The 20,825-nt window shown below is 42.9% G+C and overlaps 1 protein-coding gene across 3 annotated transcripts in view; it reads left to right on the top strand.

Annotated features, from left to right (window-relative positions):
- The window catches only part of LOC121535062 (homer protein homolog 3-like), a 31,323-nt gene extending 10,518 nt beyond the window's left edge, over positions 1-20,805 (top strand). For 2 of the 3 annotated variants that reach the window (XM_041841754.2, XM_041841755.2), the window contains exons 5-12: positions 1,735-1,866; positions 2,034-2,141; positions 4,934-4,942; positions 9,974-10,107; positions 10,808-10,964; positions 18,185-18,292; positions 18,643-18,723; positions 19,256-20,805. In XM_041841754.2, the coding sequence (XP_041697688.1) occupies positions 1,735-1,866; positions 2,034-2,141; positions 4,934-4,942; positions 9,974-10,107; positions 10,808-10,964; positions 18,185-18,292; positions 18,643-18,723; positions 19,256-19,441 (915 nt within the window). In that variant the 3' untranslated portion in view covers positions 19,442-20,805. The remainder of the gene's footprint in view (positions 1-1,734; positions 1,867-2,033; positions 2,142-4,933; positions 4,943-9,973; positions 10,108-10,807; positions 10,965-18,184; positions 18,293-18,642; positions 18,724-19,255) is intronic. The other variant, XM_041841756.2, reaches the window with a different exon arrangement.
- Positions 20,806-20,825: the final 20 nt, after the last annotated feature.

Raw genomic sequence — 20,825 nt, forward strand, 5'->3', positions numbered from 1 at the left:
CTTTACACGGATCAGTTGTCCTGGTCCCTTTGCAGAAAAACAGCCCCAAAGCATGATGTTTCCACCCCCATGCTTCACAGTAGGTATGGTGTTCTTTGGATGCAACTCAGCATTCTTTGTCCTCCAAACACGATGAGTTGAGTTATTACCAAAAAGTTATATTTTGGTTTCATCTGACCATATGACATTCTCCCAATCCTCTTCTGGATCATCCAAATGCACTCTAGCAAACTTCAGACGGGCCAGGACATGTACTGGCTTAAGCAGGGGGACACGTCTGGCACTGCAGGATTTGAGTCCCTGGCGGCGTAGTGTATTACTGATGGTAGGCTTTGTTACTTTGGTCCCAGCTCTCTGCAGGTCATTCGCTAGGTCCCCCCGTGTGGTTCTGGGATTTTTGCTCACCGTTCTTGTGATCATTTTGACCCTAAGGGGTGAGATCTTGCATGGAGCCCCAGATCGAGGGAGATTATCAGTGGTCTTGTATGTCTTCCATTTCCTAATAATTGCTCCCACAGTTGATTTCTTCAAACCAAGCTGCTTACCTATTGCAGATTCAGTCTTCCCAGCCTGGTGCAGGTCTACAATTTTGTTTCTGGTGTCCTTTGACAGCTCTTTGGTCTTGGCCATAGTGGAGTTTGGAGTGTGACTGTTTGAGGTTGTGGACAGGTGTCTTTTATACTGATAACAAGTTCAAACAGGTGCCATTAATACAGGTAACGAGTGGAGGACAGAGGAGCCTCTTAAAGAAGAAGTTACAGGTCTGTGAGAGCCAGAAATCTTGCTTGTTTGTAGGTGACCAAATACTTATTTTCCACCATAATTTGCAAATAAATTCATTAAAAATACTACAATGTGATTTTCTGGAAAAAAATCATTAAAAATCCGAATTGCACGTGTACCTATGATGAAAATTACAGGCCTCTCATCTTTTTAAGTGGGAGAACTTGCACAATTGGTGGCTGACTAAATACTTTTTTCCCCACTGTATTTCTTTAACTGCTCAACACAGAATAGCCGCATGTGCGCACTCCCTCAAATCGTTTGGAGAAAATATTTATATTTTATTCAGCTTTGTTCAATTGTATTCTTCATACTATAAAATAATGCCACGGAATTATAAGCAAATCTTGTAGGCTAAATGAGCTAGTGTAGCCCACAACCATTTGGCATAGCCACATCAGGACCAAACATAAGGACAACTCAGAGTATGCTATTCTTTTCTTCTGAAATAGACTACATTTTCTTCATATCATGTTTCTTTAGACCTGTCTAAAGTAAATAATGGATTTATTGTGAAGGTGTAGGCTAGATTACATGGATTTATTATACTTTTTTAAATGGTTTGTAGGCTATGTGTGGAAGCCAGGAGATGCTAAATGTGTTCATGTTAATTAACGTTCAATTACCGTGAGACCGACAGTTATTTTCTTGACAATATCCGGCTGATGAAATTTCCGTGATTGCCACAGCCCTATGTGTATAACCATCTGTTTGTACAACGCATTTGAAACCATCTATTTGGATATTCTGAAAAGGCAAACAGATGCTCCCGTTATGATCCCAGATGTTTCACTTCTCTTTATTCAAAGTCTGAGAAAACAAGTCCTCGCTTTGGCACAAACATGAATAATTTGTTGTACATTATATATTTTGATGTTCATCAGGTGAGGTGAGGAACTACTACTGCAGTAAGTAATGTCATCCTCCATGTCCTCCTCCCTCTATCCGCAGGCCATAATCAACTGCACCATTACACCCAGCATGACGTTCACCAGGACCTCGCAGAAGTTTGGCCAATGGGCGGACAGCAGGGCCAACACGGTCTACGGCCTGGGCTTCGCTACAGAGCAGCAGCTGCATCAGGTGAAGATCTTCTAACTTCCCACCACATAAGGGTCTGGCGTCACAAAATAATGAAGTTGTTGAATTATGGACAACTAATTTATCTTGTACGATGATCATTTTAGGCACATTATCCAACGCTTACTGCAATGTCAAACTAAATGCATTTCACTCTTGCCCGTCCTCAGTTTTCTGAACGGTTTAAGGAGGTGAAAGAGGCTGCCCGTCTTGCATGTGAAAAGTCCCAGGATAAGATGGAGTTGGCCAACACTGCCCTCAGCATTGCTGCTCCACAGGTGAGCTCAGACAAAATGCCTCAGTGCCTTTTAGAAATACATTAGGGATTTATTTTAATTTTATATAGCGCTCAGTTATTCCACGACCATTTCAAATGCTTTTAAGAGAAAAGCCTCTGAGGAGGAACTTTTGAGAGTCTGTGGAACTCCTGCAGTACACATTGAGGTACTGCTATCTCCCGGGCCTTTCTGCGGGCTGCGAAAGAGAAAAGGGAAGGAAGAAGAGATGGGTCATTTGTCTCTGAGGAAAGTGAGAGGAAATTAGAACTAGGGCGACGGTAAAATTATCCCATGCAGCCCAGTGCTCTGCCTGGCTGGCTGTCTGCTCACTGCAGAAGCCTCTGAAATGATTTAATTGCATTGATCAATAGGCTATTTTGGTTATGGTGGTCACATGTTAACAAAATGTGTAATATACAGCAGGGGATCTCAAATGTTTTGGGGCCTGGGAGCCCTTTTGTGATAGCAAATTCATCAGGGACTCCTTCGTAATCAGAACACAACTCGAGTGAGATAAAAAAAAAATTTTAAAGGGCATACAAGGAGTTTTACTATGACTTCGGCAGTGCATGGCTGGACGAATCAAGTCTCGGGAAGGAACATTTTAAAGGCCAGCCTCTTGGCATCGGAGAGAACATTTAGCAGTTTTCAAGCAAATTTCCTGTAATTCTATACATTTTGTCATGGGGCAGAGTTTTTTTGTTGTTGTTGCAGCTTTAAAGCTAATATCCTGCAATTCTACAAATGTTTCCATGTGTCAGTTTTAAAGCTTAAAGATGGAATCTGACTGCCCCACCACCGTTGTTATTGTTGCAGAGCTGAGGAATGATGTCCAAGGGGTAAAAACAGTGTTTGCAGTAACTTCTTTGTTACTTTCTTCTCACAAACCGATGTGTCAGTTTTACCATTAAGGATTCCAGCTTTAAATGACAGTGCATTTATGTTATTTATTTTTTACAAGGAATACAAGACATGTTGAGAAATGTATAATTGGTGGAGTATTGTGATTAATAATATTACATTGTGTTGTATTTACACACTCTAAACTTATTCCACGGATCCCTTGGCTGAAATTTGATCTGTTGCTAACAATATTCCTTGAAAATATATGTGTGTGTGTGTGTGTATATACACACACACACACACACACACACACACACACACACACACACACACACAATACCAGTCAAAAGTTTGGACACACCTACTCATTCCAGGGTTTTTCTTTATTTTTTTTGTAGAATAATAGTGAAGACATCAAAACTATAAAATAACACATATGGAATCATGTAGTAACCAAAAAAGTGTTAAGCAATTCAAAATATATGTTATATTTGAGATTCTTCACTCTCCTTCTTGTAAAATAGCCCTTACACAGCCTGGAGGTGTGTTGGGTCATTGTCCTTTTGAAAAACAAATGATAGTCCCACTAAGCCCAAACCAGATTGGATGGCGTATCACTGCAGAATGCTGTGGTAGCCAAGCTGGTTAAGTGTGCCTTGAATTCTAAATAAATCAGTGTCACCAGCAAAGCACCCCCACACCATAACACCACCTCCTCCATGCTTTACGGTGGGAAATACACATGTGGAGATCATCCGTTCACCCGCACCGCGTCTCACAAAGCCACAGCGGTTGGAACCAAAAATCTCCAATTTGGACACATTTCCACAGGTCTAAAGTCCATTGCTCGTGTTTCTTGGCCCAAGCAAGTCTCCTCTTATTATTGTTGTCCTTTAGTAGTGGTTTCTTCGCAGCAATTCGACCATGAAGGCCTGATTCACACAGTCCCCTCTGAACAGTTGATGTTGAGATGTGTCTGTGACTTGAACTCTGTGAAGCATTTATTTGGGCTGCAATTTCTGAGGCTGGTAACTGTAATGAACTTATCCTTGCAGAAGAGGTAACTCTGGGTCTTCTATTCCTGTGGGGTCCTCATGAGAGCCAGTTTCATCATAGCGCTTGATGGTTTTTGCGACTGCACTTGAAGAAACTTTAAAAGTTCTTGAAATGTTCCGTATTGACTGACCTTCATGTCTTAAAGTAATGAATGGACTGTTTTTTCTCTTTGCTTATTTGAGCTGTTCTTGCCATAATATGGACTTTACCAAATAGGGCTATCTTCTGTATACCCCCCCTACCTTGTCACAACACAACTGATTGGCTCAAACGCATTAAGAGTGAATGAAATTCCACAAATTAACTTTTAAAAAGGCACACCTGTTAATTGAAATGCATTCCAGGTGACTATCTCATGAAGCTGGTTGAGGGAATGCCAAGTGTGCAAAGCTGTCATCAAGGCAAAGGGTGGCTATTTGAAGAATCTCAAATATAACATTTATTTTGGTTTGTTTAACACTTCTTTGGTTACTACATGATTCCATATGTGTTATTTCATAGTTTTGATGTCTTCACTATTATTCTACAATGTAAAAAATTGTAAAAATAAAGAAAAACCCTTGTGTGAGTAGGTGTGTCAACCTTTGACTGGTATATAGTGTGTGCATGTATGTGATGGCAGATTGAAACAAGGGTTCCTAACACACGCCAACCCATGTTTCCTCATGTTCCTTTGATTCTAGCTGGCTTGTGTTAGCTTGCTGTCTGTGAGTAGTATGCAGTGTGTATCTATGCAGTATTTTTGTCATCTTTTGAGATCTGGCTGCGGACCCCCTGCAGTACCTTCATGGACCCCCAGGGAACCCCTGATATACAGTATGAGATGCTCTGATATAAAGGATGTTAAATTGGTGTGTTCTTTATTCTCTTGCTTTCGGATGACTTTTCTCCAGTTCTCACAGGTAGGTCTCGTGTGTTTGATTTTCAACCTTCACCATTCACGTCTAAGAATGGCCAATTGTGGTACCATTCTGCTATGACCGAAGAATAGTAAATCAAACAGAAAATCTAGTGTCTTCGTGAGGTTGAGTTACTCAGAGTTTGATGAACATTACAGTTGCTCCTTAAACTGTTCTTGCTGCTGAAATTGATGTCCTTTTAACCCAGCTAACAATTCTTGGGAGAGAACGTTTTTGTAATGTTCCTGTGATGTTTGAATTTTTTTTTAGCAGAAAACCTCCTGAGAACCTATTTAGCATGTTTTAGAGTTAGGAGAGAATTCCCTTGATGTCAAACAGAACATGGTTACCATGTTCTCAGTATATACAATATTAATGTTCTAGCCACGTTTCATGGGACGTTGCAAAAACATTAGTGTCCAGTTTTCTGAGGGTTAGGAGAGTATTCCATCAACATTACATTTTACATTTTAGTCATTTAGCAGACGCTCTTATCCAGAGCGACTTACAGTTAAGTGAGTGCGAATCGAACCCACAACCCTGGCGTTGCAAACGCCATGCTCTACCAACTGAGCTACATCCCTGTCGGCCATTCCCTCATTTGAAAGTTGAAAGAATAAACAAAAACATACAGACTAAATACTGTTCCCTGATTGAGGGAATGGAGGTACAACACAGCTATGGGGAGTTTGTGCGCTAGCGCCCCCTGAAGAACATTAGAATCACGCCTGACAAGCCCAATGAACCCTGTGCCTCACCGGAAGCCCTGTCTTCCACAGGTGATAAACCCAAGGCACGGATTCATTCCTTAAATTCAGTACCACTTTTCACCAAGGCCAGAACTGGGCGGTGCGGGGTCAAACAGGTTATAGTCATAACTACGTTCCATTTCAGTCGGTCAACTTGATACAACAAAGCTATGGGGATATGAAACAGCCTTCGGCAGACCACCCAGAGTTCCAACCTGACAGGAAAACCTGCGGTACCCGGGTATTGCGCAATCTGTGCACTGCCTAATGACACAGGGCATGTAACCTCCGCTGCTCCTCAGACGCAAACGGAGGAGGCGAAAAGGGAAAAAGCTAGAGACCTGTAGGACATAGTCATGACCTTAGGGGCGAAGGCCGCATTAAGACGTACCATCACCTTAGAGTCGCCAAGGGTGAACTGAGTACAGGAGGGCTGAACGGATAACACGTGGAGATCCACAGACCCCATTGGTTCAAAGGGGGCCCTCATACAGCACAACCAAATTCCGAGTGGGTGCAATAGGTTTAGAAACCAGCCTAAGACGGCGTACACCCCTGGAATGGCACTATTAAATCCCACATGGCACGCTGAAATAGCTGCCATAAACACCTTCAGGGTGGAGAATGAACAGCCCTGCTCGGAAAGCCCCTTAAGGAACATTAAAATGTCCACCACAGAGCTCTGAAAAGGAACAATTCCTTTATTTTGGCACCAAAGCTTGAACGCCCACCACTTATATCTATACAACCTTGTCGGGGAGGGTGCCCTTGTGGACGGTATAGTAGCAATAACGTTCAGAGGTAAACCCCTTGACATCAGATTGGACCTTTCAGGGGCCAAGCCCACAGATTCCAAATCTCCGGCCGCGGGTGCCAGACCTGTCCCTGCGCCTGGGACAACAGGTCCCTGCGCACCCGGAGTTGCCAAGGGTCCCCGCCTAAAGGCGAATGTTTTCCACGAACCAGGGTTGTTTGGGCCAACGGGAGCCATAAGGATCAACGACCCACCCTCCCTATCGTGGGCTGAATCAGGTCCACAGGGGGAAATACGTAAAGGAGGTTCGAGGCCACTGGTGCGCAAGAGCATCTGTTCCCAATGGAGCATTCAGGTCCCTTTATTGAGAAAAACAACCAATAATGTGTGTTTTCTCGCGATGCATAAAGATCAATGTTGGCCCTGCTCGGGGAGATTAATCACACGGAGCGAGGGAAAGTGCACTGCGCTCCACAGCAGTTGGGAGCGAGCCAAGGATAAGAGGGCACCCCTCCCTGTCTGTTGATGTATGCCACGACTGTCCTGCTGTCGGTCCTCACCAGCATATGCCGGCCTGCCAACAATGTGAGAAAGCGTTTGAGTGCTATGTACACTGTCAAAAGCTCCAGGTAATTGATGTGCACCGGGTTTTGCGACACTGTCCACAACCCCAGAATTGAACTGCCCTCGCACAGCGCACCCCACCCTCGGGGAGATGCGTCTGTCTTTATCACCTTGCGGGATATAACTCGACCCACGGAGGTCCCCAGCAACAACAGCCATGGGTCCCTACTCTGAGCCAGCGCCTGTAGGCATGATGGGGTGACCGGTTTCGGTGGCAAAATGTGTCCAAGCGGGTGTCTACCACCGGAGAGGTCGCAACAGCCCGGGGGGACCACGGTTATCATAGAAGCAATCATCCATAATAGTGTGACCTAGCCAAAATTGGGCCAAGCAAAATCAGAATCCGGCCTCCCTCTGCGTGGACAAGAACGCACGATTCTCGACTGAGCCTAACTCGAGACCCAGAAATGGAATGCGCTGAGATGGAGTTAAACAGCTATTCTCTTGATTCACTATGAAACCCGGAGACTGAACATGGGAAACCAGCATGGATGTGTGTAACACAACCTGCTCCCTCGACTCTGCTACCATCAGCCCCATACACCACATAGGTGCCAAACCCACATCCACAACTTTGGTGAAAGTTTTAAGCGAGAGGGAACGCACGGAAAGGAGGACCAGAAACTTGTACGCTACAGCCTCAAAATGGAACCTCAGGAACTTCCTGTGATATATGGCCACGTGAAATTATGCGTCATTCAGGTCAATGGAGGTGAACCAATCGCTCGGGCGCACTGACTGTAATAACCGGCTGTTCCTGAGCATTCTGAATTTGTAGACCCTGAAGTGCTTGTTTAGGGCACGCAGGTCTAAAATAGGACGCAAATTCCCATCCCTTCTGGGAACCAGGAAATACCACCTGTACCAGCCGTCCTGGGCCTCTGACATAAGAACCACTCTGACAAAAACGAGTGGGATGCACAACTAATTGTAGCCTGTACCCCAACGTCACTGTTCGCATATTCCAGGACGACGCTGCGCACGCGCGCCATTAGTCGACATAGACAGCAAGTCTCCTGTAAAGTGCAATCTGAAGGGGTGGAACACCACCTTGTGGACTGGGGGAATATGGGTCTTTTTTCATTTCCACCATTCTCGACAACTGAGTGTCTGACTGTGGGTAAGGGACTCATTTTTTATTCTGCTCACATGTGGAAGACCCAACACCTGTGAACACCATGGAACTTGGGGTAGAAACAATGTGTTTAAGGGCCGATGTTTGCCTAAAGCATGGTCCACTCTGGGTTCCGGTGCTTAGCCTACCAGTGACAAACCCCCGATTGGCCATTCCACTTGGGGGTACTGTTGTCAGAGCGAACATCTGGGGGAGGGGGGCAAGGGGGGACCCCAGCCTGTGCCACCTCCCCTCTCATTGCACTAGGTGCGTGGGGGCTGCACAAATTAAAAATAAACCCAGAAAGAAATGTATCATGGAGGTTATCATGCCCACCAGTCATAGCTACCGGTGACACTTTGTAGCCCAGCTGGAAAACGGACAGAAAGCTCTGAAAAACTGACCCCATATGTGATAACAGACAGGGTGATTCCTAATTTAATCTAATTCCCAGGAACTAAATGTGTTGTGCAGGAGACAGACGGCTCACCTTGGAGTTCATATGAACCACAGAGACTGTGTGTGGGCTAATAGCATGATTGCCAATTGCCTAACCTGTATCACTAAGTACCACATAGGAACCAGTGAGCTACAGGGAGGAATCAGCAATGAATCCCAGTAATAAGCCACCTTTGGGGGAGGGGTGCCCACTTGTGGACAGAGAGTGCCTGGGGAGCACGTTGTGCTTCCGTGATACTGTATAGCCCGCCTGAAGCCCAAACCTTTTATGGGCACAGGAGCTCCAGCAATGGCCGTACTGTTGTCACAGTACCGTATGCTAGCCGACGTCAGCCATGCGGCTTCTCAGTCTTGCTAAGCCAGTAGCCAGCTAGCTGGCATTATCCCTGCATGCTAGCACTAGCCAAGCCCGCTGCCAGCACAGAGTTAGCCAAAGAAAAATGTGTGGCACGGTCCGTTTAGAATAACCAAGTCTAGATAGAGAGGTAAACGGTGCCTGACCAAGGCAGACACAGGCGGCAGGGAGTGCGCACCGACCCGGCCGCCCTGTCCCTTCAAGTCGCCTACCTTAGCAGGTAATGGAGCACACAGCAACCGGGTTTAGCTAGGGCAGCTTTCGGATGCCTCAGTCCAAGCAGACAAGACATTTGATCCGACCAAAGCCCCAATTCATTCCCGGGTCCCGTAACTCAGAATTCCACGTTTGCCAAGGGAACCTGCATGCACCATAGACTAGGGGAACAGTGCCAGCCATGGGCAAACCACTGTTACTGACACCGTCCCTTCGTCTCGCACACAAGCTGACCCGAGTGGGGGCAGTCGGAGCATGCAACGCGCAGAACAAAACGTGAGTATAGCCTTCGTCGTTTTGGTCGCGTTAGCCAGGCTAAACAAGCAGAAGAATAACTAACAGAATCACAAAACTAGTTACAAAGCTTTAACACACAACGTCCAGAAGGATGAGCACACCCTCCTTAAGTGGAACAGTTAAGTTGGAGCAAAGCCTGATAGATTTCGCGTTACCATGTTTATTTTAAAGAATGCGTGAAATTGTTCTGCTCAGCTCGAGGTGAAGAGAGGAAGAATTTAAGGAATTAATCAGTGCCTTGGGTTTATCACCTGTGGAAGGCGGGGCTTCCGGTGAGGCACAGGGTTCATTGGGCTTGTCAGGCGTGATTCTTATGTTCTTCAGTAAAGGGTGCAAGCGCGTGCGAACTCCCCATAGATGTGATGTACTGAGTTGACCGACTGAAAGAGAACCAGCACTGTACCCCCCAGGACTTTGCCTTTGGTATTGGTTTAAGGTGTATTATTTATGTTGTGTTGTGTGTTAGGACCTCAGTGATGAGCTCCAGTCGCCGCCGGTGATGTGTGTGAACGGTCCTGAGGACAAGATGTTCCGCAGCCAAAGCGCAGACTTCACACTGTCTTCTGAGAAGGAGCGCATTAAAAAGATGCTTTCTGAAGGGTAACCCACTTATACACACTCTTGTCCTCAAAGTTTCACTCAAGCCAGGGTTTGTTTCATTGTCTGAAAGTACACAGAATGTTTTGTGGAAATGTTCTTGGTCTCAAACTTGAATGTTTCCATTTTATAAGGTAAGATATTGGTCTGGATCTCAAAGGTTCACACACAAAAGCAGCGCTTTGGCAAAGAGGATTTTCTTGGAATAAGCCATAGTCGTTGCTTTAGTTATGATTACCTGTTTTGATGACATTTTCCCCATTTGAATAGAGCTGTTTATGGGACACATGGTCCAAACAAGAGCAAGGGGAGTGGGTCAAAGCTAATGTGCTGACTCACACAAAGAGAGAGAAGGATATTACCCTGCTATTCAGTCGCCCATTCTACTCACTCTGCTTCTGTCCCTGTTGTCCATTATCGCTACACAAGGCTACTTTTATGGTTGCTATGGTGAGTTGCTACGATTGGATAATCCTTAGCTTTCTAATGGTAAAATTACATGGCATCTAAGGGCACAAGGATCATGGAGCAGGAACATATTTAATGGACCAATTTTACAAATGTACCCAAGAGTTGGAAAAGTACGGACACTCTTGGTTGCCAAGCTTTATCATTAAGCCCTTCTCCACCATGTAGTCCAAATCTGTTCCATTCCTGAGAGGTCAGAGGATGTTTGTCTGAGGTCTCGAACGATGTCTTACAGGTCTATCTGCGAGATGAACCTGGAGGCAGAGCTCTTCACCCTGCAGGACAGTAACTCCAAGCTGGTGGCGGCGCTACATGAAGCTAACAATAACGTAGAGCAGTGGAAGAAGCAGCTAGTTGCCTACCAGGAGGAGACGGAGAGGCTACGAGACCAGGTGAGTGTTGTCATGATGAAAGATCCACCAGATCACTTTACTTTCTTTGACATAGAACTATGGACGCCATGTCAGATGGGTGAATCTATTTGAATTCAATCACTTTTTGACAGCATCCCTTTTGATTCAAACAAAACGTTCCATACGTGTTTGCCCGTGGAAGAAGTGGTCAGAAAGTTACTTTTTGGACCTGAATTCCAAAACATTAAGGAGATCAAGGTGCTCAAAGTTGACCCATTTTGCATAACCCACCATACCGTGAGATATCATGTGTTCATCACTGGAAAAGATAAACGGTTGAGTTTGATATCATTTAAAAGCTTATACACAGGGTTGTCAAACTATTTTATAGTTTCTTGATTTAAAAAAACAACAATAGTATGTCATTTTTTTTACCTTTAACATCAATTATCTAAATATGCATAAACATAAAATTTTAGCAAACAGTGAGGGAAAAAAGTATTTGATCCCCTGCTGATTTTGTACGTTTGCCCACTGACAAAGAAATGATCAGTCTATAACTTTAATGGTAGGTTTTTTTGAACAGTGAGAGACAGAATAACAACAAAACAATCCAGAAAAACGCATGTCAAAAATATTATAAATTGATTTGCATTTTAATGAGGTAAATGAGTATTTGACCCCCTCTCAATCAGAAAGATTTCTGGCTCCCAGGTGTCTTTTATACAGGTAACGAGCTGAGATTAGGAGCACACTCTTAAAGGGAGTGCTCCTAATCTCAGTTTGTTACCTGTATAAAAGACACCTGTCCACACAAGCAATCAATCAATCAGATTCCAAACTCTCCACCATGGCCAAGACCAAAGAGCTCTCCAAGGATGTCAGGGACAAGATTGTAGACTTACACAAGGCTGGAATGGGCTACAAGACCATCGCCAAGCAGCTTGGTGAGAAGGTGACAACACTTGGTGCGATTATTCGCAAATGGAAGAAACACAAAATAACTGTCAATCTCCCTCGGCCTGGGGTTCCATGCAAGATCTCACCTCGTGGAGTTGCAATGATCATGAGAACGGTGAGGAATCAGCCCAGAACTACACGGGAGGATCTTGTCAATGATCTCAAAGCAGCTGGGACCATAGTCAACAAGAAAACAATTGGTAACACACTATGCCGTGAAGGACTGAGATCCTGCAGCGCCCGCAAGGTCCCCCTGCTCAAGAAAGCACATATACAGGGCCTTCTGAAGTTTGCCAATGAACATCTGAATGATTCAGAGGAGAACTGGGTGAAGGTGTTGTGGTCAGATGAGACCAAAATCGAGCTCTTTGGCATCAACTCAACTCGCCGTGTTTGGAGGAGGAGGAATGCTGCTTATGACCCCAAGAACACCATCCCCACCATCAAACATGGAGATGGAAACATTATGCTTTGGGGGTGTTTTTCTGCTAAGGGGGCAGGACAACTTCACCACATCAAAGGGACGCTAGACAGGGCCATGTACCGTAAAATCTTGGATGAGAACCTCCTTCCCTCAGACAGGGCATTAAAAATGGGTCATGGATGGGTATTCCAGCATGACAATGACCCAAAACACACGGCCAAGGCAACAAAGGAGTGGCTCAAGAAGAAGCACATTAAGGTCCTGGAGTGGCCTAGCCAGTCTCCAGACCTTAATCCCATAGAAAATCTGTGGAGGGAGCTGAAGGTTCGAGTTGCCAAACGTCAGCCTCGAAACCTTAATGACTTGGAGAAGATCTGCAAAGAGGAGTGGGACAAAATCCCTCCTGAGATGTGTGCAAACCTGGTGGCCAACTACAAGAAACGTCTGACCTCTGTGATTGCCAACAAGGGTTTTGCCACCAAGTACTAAGTCATGTTTTGCAGAGGGGTCAAATACTTATTTCCCACATGCGTTTTTCTGGATTTTTTTGTTGTTAATCTGTCTCTCACTGTTCAAATAAACCTACCATTAAAATTATAGACTGATCATGTCTTTGTCAGTGGGCAAACGTAGAAAATCAGCAGGGGATCAAATACTTTTTTCCCTCACTGTATGTTGTAGCTTAGACCCTATTTTGTGGTTGTTGTGTTGTGCCCGCCATCGGTTGAGACACAACAAGCTCTTGAATACAGGGTGGGCTTCATTTCAATAATAGAAATAGAATTCATAGAATGGACCTATCCCTTTAGATCACTACAATTTATCTGGTACACCATTTAAATTGACATTTAATTGAAATTGTAACTTCTAATTACTACCACTGGCCACCCACCGTCGAATGTCAACTTAAATGGTAATGTATAATGTATTATCTATATTTCTATGATTTCAATAGGTTTCCTATGGAGGATTGACAGTATAATTTAAAACAACAGATATTCCCATTCAAGTCAACATTAAACATTCTGATGTCTGGACCTCCAACCATCTTTGTGGTACCATTTTAACATTTCAACTTTATTCCCATTTTAGTACATTTGTCAGCCAAAACATGATACCCACATTGTATTCAAGAGCATGTTGTCTCAACTGATGGCGGGCACAACACAAAAAGCTCAGATGTAAAATAGGGTCTAAGCTACAACATATGAAAATATTCTAAGTGTACGTGTTTTTAGATAATTGACATTAAAGGTTAAACATGATTTTTATTAAAAAACCTTTGACAACCATCGTTTGTAAGCTTTTAAATGATGAAGACATGGATGTGAGGTATGCATAAGGGGTCAACTTTGAGCACTTTTATCTCTTGAATGTTTTGGCATTCAGGTCCAAAAAGTCACTTTCTGAGCACTTCTATAATGGGCAAATGTGAAGTTTCCGTTCAAATCAAAAAGGGTGGTGTCAAAAAGTGATTTAAATTCAAATGGATTTACCCATATACGTTTCCACAAATTCTGAGTGGACCAAATCTCAGTGGAATCCTGGGTAAATGTTAAAGTTCAACGTAATTATGCAAGTACATGCAACTGTCCAAGAAAACAGAATTGTGAAAAATACATTTGTAGAATGTAAAGATATGTTACATTTCCGGTTTTAGACTGTAAAGTACAATTAAATACATGACCATGATGAAGATGTTAAGTTATTTTCAGCCTCAGGAGGAATAGACAGGTGCCTAATACCTCACCTCACGTTCGCTCACTCCATAAATATCTCCATGCTGTGACCTTGAGGTCAGATTTTGATAGTTAAGGTCACATCTAATTATCAATGCCGGTGCTGTAAAATGCTGCACTCTATGTCGAGACAGAAGGCGGTGGGCCAGTGTAGCAGCAAAGCCTTGTTCAAACATGATCAGGTGATGAGTCACCACCGCTGATAATGACAGCCTTTGAATGTCTCCGGCATGCCCTTTCTCTGCCGGGGGAGGTCATATAGGTTTTGATTGGGTCATCGTTTTTCAGACAATGGGTTTTTGTTTTATGAAAGTCTTTGGAGAAAAGGGAAAGGACATGTCTGTTGGTAGCTCACTTTATCATCTTTTGACAACACTGGCCTTAAGAGGCTGCAGACCTTTCCCCTGAAGCTTTAATCAAGGTGTGTTGGTTGGTTTGGATTATTGGGCACCCACTGCAGTATGTTAAACATGCTCTTTGCATGTTCTCACTATTCCACTTATGTTTCTAAGGCAGGGGTGTCAAACTAATTTTGCCTGCGGGTCACATTCAGTCTTCACTGAGGTCCGGAGGGACGCACTAAAATTTGTGTTATATTTCCTCGCCGTCAAAATTAGCAAAACATTTTCCTCTATCCATAGATTTGGGAATGTTCTATGCTCCCTGACTATCCAGCTTTCGTTTCGGTGATTGATAGTAACCTGGAAAAGGGTGAAGAGACTGTATAAATCTAGATCCAATATAGTTCCGATTTGGTTTTAGTAATTTCAAATGTAGACTGAGGTAATTTTATTTATTTATTACTCAAACCACCCACGGTCCGCATTGAATGGGCTCGGGCCTGAAGTTTGACACGTGCTCTAAGGCAGGGTTTCCCTGTAGTCTATTTGTGAAAATATAAAAAATAACATTAGTAAGGGATCTTCGGCCATGGCCTCAACATATTTTGGGGTCCTTGACAGTAAAAAGTTTGAGTTGGTTAATTGAATCGGCTGTGTAGTGCTAGGGCAAAACCCAAAACATATTTTCATGTGCAGGCCTATAGGCTATAATATTACTATATTGAGTAGTACATAATACAAGGTTCATACAGACATTGGTATGTCAAGTTCAAGGACTTTTTCAAGCACTTAATTGTAATATTCAAAGACCTCAATTATATATATTGTTATAGGCATAATACAAAAAAGAATCCTCCCAAAAAGTATGCATTACCACTTTAAGAATAATGCATTTTATAGACCTTTCCAATGACATGCATTGGCATTCAAATTATTATTACATTCTAAAATATGTCAGAATAATGTGGACATTGCCTGAAATAGATTGGATGTGTAGCATTAATCTCACCCTCGCCATTTGAGATGTTGGGTTATTGTATCATGTTTTTAAAACAAGCAAGTGACCAAAAATGAGATTCCTATTGTACTGGAACGCTATGTATGAAAAGTTGAACCCAACATTCGATGTTGTCGTCCTCATAATAACCCCACATGGTTTTACAACAACAAGAACAACAGACTAGCGCAGCACCCATCAATTGAACAGCAGGAAACAAACGAACGCAGCTACATCTCTCACAAAACCTGATCATGAATTAAATCACTGTATAGAAAAAATATGATTGTCAGTGGCGGAGGACAGGAGAGACAGAAATATAGATCATATTACCCAACTCATGTTCTGCAGGTAGGCTACAATAAAACCAATATTTAATTTAGTGAAAAATAATAGGGCCACATTTTTCCATGGACCCCCCAGTTTCAAAATCCCTGCTCTAAGGCATTAGTCTGAATGCAGAGAATCTCATCCATCTGTGGCTTGGAGTACACATGGATTCCCATTTACCTCTTACCCATGAGATATATTTGAGAAATCATATAATACTTGTCTTAATGGATATTCTGTGACGACTAGACAAGTGGATGATGATACATTCTCCAATGCATCATTGCTAGCTGGGTCCAGTAAATGTAAAAGCTTGGTCTATTTTTTCCAGTTCTATGTTATCAATTTAAGGTATTTTCAGGGTCGCTGGCTGCTAAGTACTGAGTCCCTAGGGAATTTGCTGGCTCCAAGCCTGTTGATAAAATCCTTTGGATTTATCAACCTTTGGATTCATCAACCTTTGGATTCGACCACTTCAATGGTTTGAGTGGTACAAGCTTATAATGTCTATCCCGAGAACATTGATCTCCACAATTGTTTTACCACTTCATGCAGTGTTTCGGTCGTCGTTTCACTGTACTGTGGATATACATCAATAATCCCAGAAGATTACGATCCTCCCCGTCTTTACATTAATCATCCTCTAAAAAGGCAAGCCATCCAGGTCTAGTGGACCAAGATCTCTCGCTTTCTCGATCTGAAGTGGGCGACCAGGTGGCTGAAAATGGTTCACATCTCCTGGGGGTGAAAGAGAGAGGGGTTTGTAGGACAGCGATATCCTACTTTCAATGCCCTAGTTAGGAGAAAAATGAAAAATCACCAGAGGGAGCTGGCAGCTATCCCCCCCCCATGCCCGCCATATACAGTTAAAAATAATCCAGCCTCTCAAGGCTCTCCAAGTGGCAGAGACCTTTTCTCCTTTTAGTGTTGCTCCTATTTTACAGGCTGAGCTGACACTGCAGTGAGGTTTCAATTCCCAGTTACCTGATAATGGTGGTGTCTCGGTCCTTGGCTTGCGCAATGAAGGCAGCAGCCTTGGCCATGGTAAAGGGGTATGATGTATGCTGTGTGTATGATTTGAGACCACAATATCTGATACACACAGGAGGCATTATGCCTTTGACTTTATCATCCAATGAGAGATATTTACTTTATGTTAACCACTCTATACTATAGCTTTATTGCTTGCCAGTTTTTGCATTTTGGGTTTTGTACTGTTGTATATGTTTAGTGTGTATGACTTATTGTTTGGTTAGCAAGAAATGCTACTGTTTTGCATGTCTATGAACAGTATTCTCAGGGGGCACTGCTGTTACTTAATTGGGTTGAAGAGGGATAAGGGGGTTGGGGGGTGTATCCTGTGGGAATGATCCAGGTTGCAAGATGGCAGGGTTCCTCACTTTTCCTTGATAACCAAGGACATTTCTATCCAGAGAGGGGGGAAAGGATTTTGGATTTTCCTTTACCTCCAGTGTGGTAAAACAAAGCCAAAGCATGGGTTGCTCTCAGTAACCTGGAAATATCAGGATGTAGGATAGGACAAACCGAACAACTTCAATGACTAATTTCTCTAAACAGGGAGGAAAAAACATCACCAAATTCACTGAGAATACATTATATAGGATGAAGAAACAACACACCGAGCCGCAGCTCCATACTACTTGTCAGACACAGAGAACTGATACTATAAACTCGTTGTTGGAAGGGATTGGTGTGGGGTGTTGGGAGGTCAGTGGGTGGCTTTTGACCATTCCTTTGGATTCCTCATGTCTAACTCATTGTTAGAAAAAAGTTTGGTCCTAATCGGATATTAGGTACTATATTTATTGAATATTATATGAATCCTATACATTAAAATTGCCAATTTGGGTGCAATCATTTAGCTTAATTTCTCAGAGGTCAAATTACATTTCAACCAAATAATGTTGCAGGAATGCTAATCTTATCTGTTTCCAACAACTGAAACCATTTCAGAACAATCTGAGATGGTATCTGTTTCCAACAACAGAAACCATTTCAGAACAATCTGAGATGGTATCGGTTTCCAACAACAGAAACCATTTCAGAACAATCTGAGATGGTATCTGTTTCCAACAACAGAAACCATTTCAGAACAATCTGAGATGGTGGGTGTCAAAATCCTCTTTCTTGTGCTTTTTGAGGTGGAACGACCCTAATAAAGAGAAAGATTCTGAAGGATTTGAATGACCACAACTGGGAATACACTGTATAATGGCAGGTGCAAGCTGTAAAGACAAGGGATAATTCCTTTCTGGTCTCAAGTATAGTACCATTCATGAGTGCTTAGCAAGTAGATGTTAAATCTATAAAGTGTCAACAAGAAAGTTAGACCCAGGGGCCCTGTCACAATAACGTTCACACTCCCTCTAGAGATCTGACAGGAGCTGCAGTCTTAAGCCTATGCTAATTTCCCCTGGTCTTGACTGAAACCTATTGTATTTTGGCAGGTGGCTGATCTGGAGGCACATGGCGGACACGGCCCTAGTGACATGCTGAAAGATGAGCTGACTCGTTCTCTGGAGGAACTGGAGGCCCTGCTCAAGGCTAAAGATGAGGTCAGGGGGCAAGATACACACAGGGGAAAGAGGAGGTATTGTAGGTACATTTGTATGCCCTCCGCAACAATTGTAGGGCTGTTCTTCTCATGCTTATGGATGAGGGTAGGGGGGCCATTTCTAGTTCAGAACAAGGCTGAAAGTAGCTGGGGTTAAATGTTTAAAGGGGATTTTATGCAATTATAGATGGAGAACATAGTCTTATCACAAAGATGCCAATTGAGATCAAATGTTGTGGTCTTTAAATGGAAGGAAGAAAGGCCGATGTGAACCTGTACCTTCCTTTGTTTTGTGTTGCTGATGGCAAAGGTCCTGGGGCTAACTAGTGAATGATCATGTTTGTTTTCCAGGAAATCCACATTCTGCAGAACAAGAAAGAAGAATACCATGAGATGGAGCAGGAGAGAGAAGAGGCCATACATAGATTACAGGTAGACCTTCACACTAAAGAAGAAGGCGCATTTGGTGAAACCTTGTATGAGCAAGAACAAGAGACTGAAAAACAACTTCTGTCTCAAGGCTACCAGCCTAGCCGGCTACCACCCGGTTACTCAATCCTGCACCTTAGAGGCTGCTGCCCTATGTACATAGACATGGAATCACTGGTTTAATAATGGAGCACTATTCACTTTAATAATGTTTACATACAGCTTTATTCATTTCATATGTATATACTGTATTCTATTCTACTGTATTTTAGTCAATGCCACTCCGACATTGCTGGTCCTAATATTTATATATTTCTTAATTCCATTCTTTTACTTTTAGATTTGTGTGAATTGTTTGATACTACTGCACTGTTGGAGCTAGGAACACAAGCATTTCGCTACACCCGCAATAACATCTGCTAAACATGTGCATGTGACCAATAACATTTGATTTGAACAACAAGCAAGTAGGATGCACAAAGGGCAAATTACGACAGGTGAAATTGTCTTTCCTTTTCCCTATGTGGTTTCCCAGGAGATGGAGATGCGTAACCTAGAGCTGGAGCGGCGGGTGCAGAACGTGGAGCAGAACCTGGCCGCCTCCATGGAGGAGCGGGACCACACGGAGAGTGAAGTGCAGAGGGCCATCGAGATCCTGGACGTCAAGATCTTTGACCTGAACGACCTTCGGCAGAGCCTGGTCAAGCTCATTGACAAATAGTGTGAAAGAGAAGAGGATGGGTCTGTTAGGGATGGCCAATGGAAAGAGAACGAGCTGCTCCTCTCCTGCTATAAAGCACAACACCCCTTCTGCTGTGGGAAGATGGCTGCTCTGGGTCCTTACAGCAGCAGCATCACTGTACAGCTTGTTAAGCATAGGTTGTGGTGTTACCTAGGCAGTGTATCTGCTATGTCCAATGTTGTGCTGTAATTCATGCTGCTATCTTAACATTCAAGGCAATGATCTAAGTGCTAGGCTGTTTATTTGAGATTAGGAATATTGTCAAGAATGAGAACAATAAGGGGATCATTAGGTGCTTGTAGATATAGTTTTCATACTTTTGAAATCAACTGATTTTATACAAACTTGGGAATGTAATGTTATAATGAGCAATGTGGATTATATATGTTAATTTCCAGTGAGATGAGATAAAAATGGTTTTAAGAGCTCTTTCAGCGCAACCAAACCATGTATTTGGAAAGAGGCAGTACACGACAATGCAGAAATTGATAGTGTTTGACAGCTATTACCACCTCATCAAATTAGCATACAACTCAAGATAATTGGTATTGAATGAGGAAAATAAAGAATTAGCCTAATTGACACATCTGAGCAAAGTTAGTGAAGGTGTCAGAAACCAAAAGATATGCCACTGCAGTAATAACAGTATGAGTAGTGAAGTCATTAACCTGTGACATGTTAACGATTCTTCTGTTGTGTGCAATTAAATTGAAAAAAAACAAACATGGGATGAACGATCTTCAAAGAAACAATGATGCACTGTACTGTTTGACACGTCTGCTGTCTCTGAGTTGTAAATATAGAACTTTATTGGTACTATGGCATGCTGGTAATAGTATGAAGCATGAGGGTATCTTGAATTCCTGTGAATGTTCCAACTAAGAACTAAAGACACCAAAGAGAGTTGAGTTCTCAAAGTAAGAGCTTTCGAAAGCTTGACTCAGATTCTCGTGTTCATTGAATGTTAAATTAAAGCTAGATTAGTCCTGATAATTAGGTAGATTTAGGCGTTAAGAATTAATACATTTAAGTGCTTGCAATGTTTAAATTAAGATTTGAGCAGTTGTCTAGCAATTTGAGACTTGGTTATTTCCCTCAGCATCTACTAGTATTAACATCAGTAGATGGGGCTTGATGTTTAGCTTAGAGACAATACTATATGCCTTATGTGAGTGGTTCTATGTATTTGCATTTACTGTTAAAAGAATGCCTGATGAAATTGCAAGTTTAATTGCACATATTTAGATCAAGGCACACAAGTGGAGCAAAATGTTGCATTATTTTTAATGAGCCTTGTTCAAAGAAAACTGTTAAAAAAAAATAAAGGACATGGATTAATCTGATAATTTCCCTTGTTCTGTAT

Source organism: Coregonus clupeaformis, chromosome 21 (assembly GCF_020615455.1).
Source record: "Coregonus clupeaformis isolate EN_2021a chromosome 21, ASM2061545v1, whole genome shotgun sequence".
NCBI classification, from domain to species: Eukaryota; Metazoa; Chordata; class Actinopteri; order Salmoniformes; family Salmonidae; genus Coregonus; species Coregonus clupeaformis.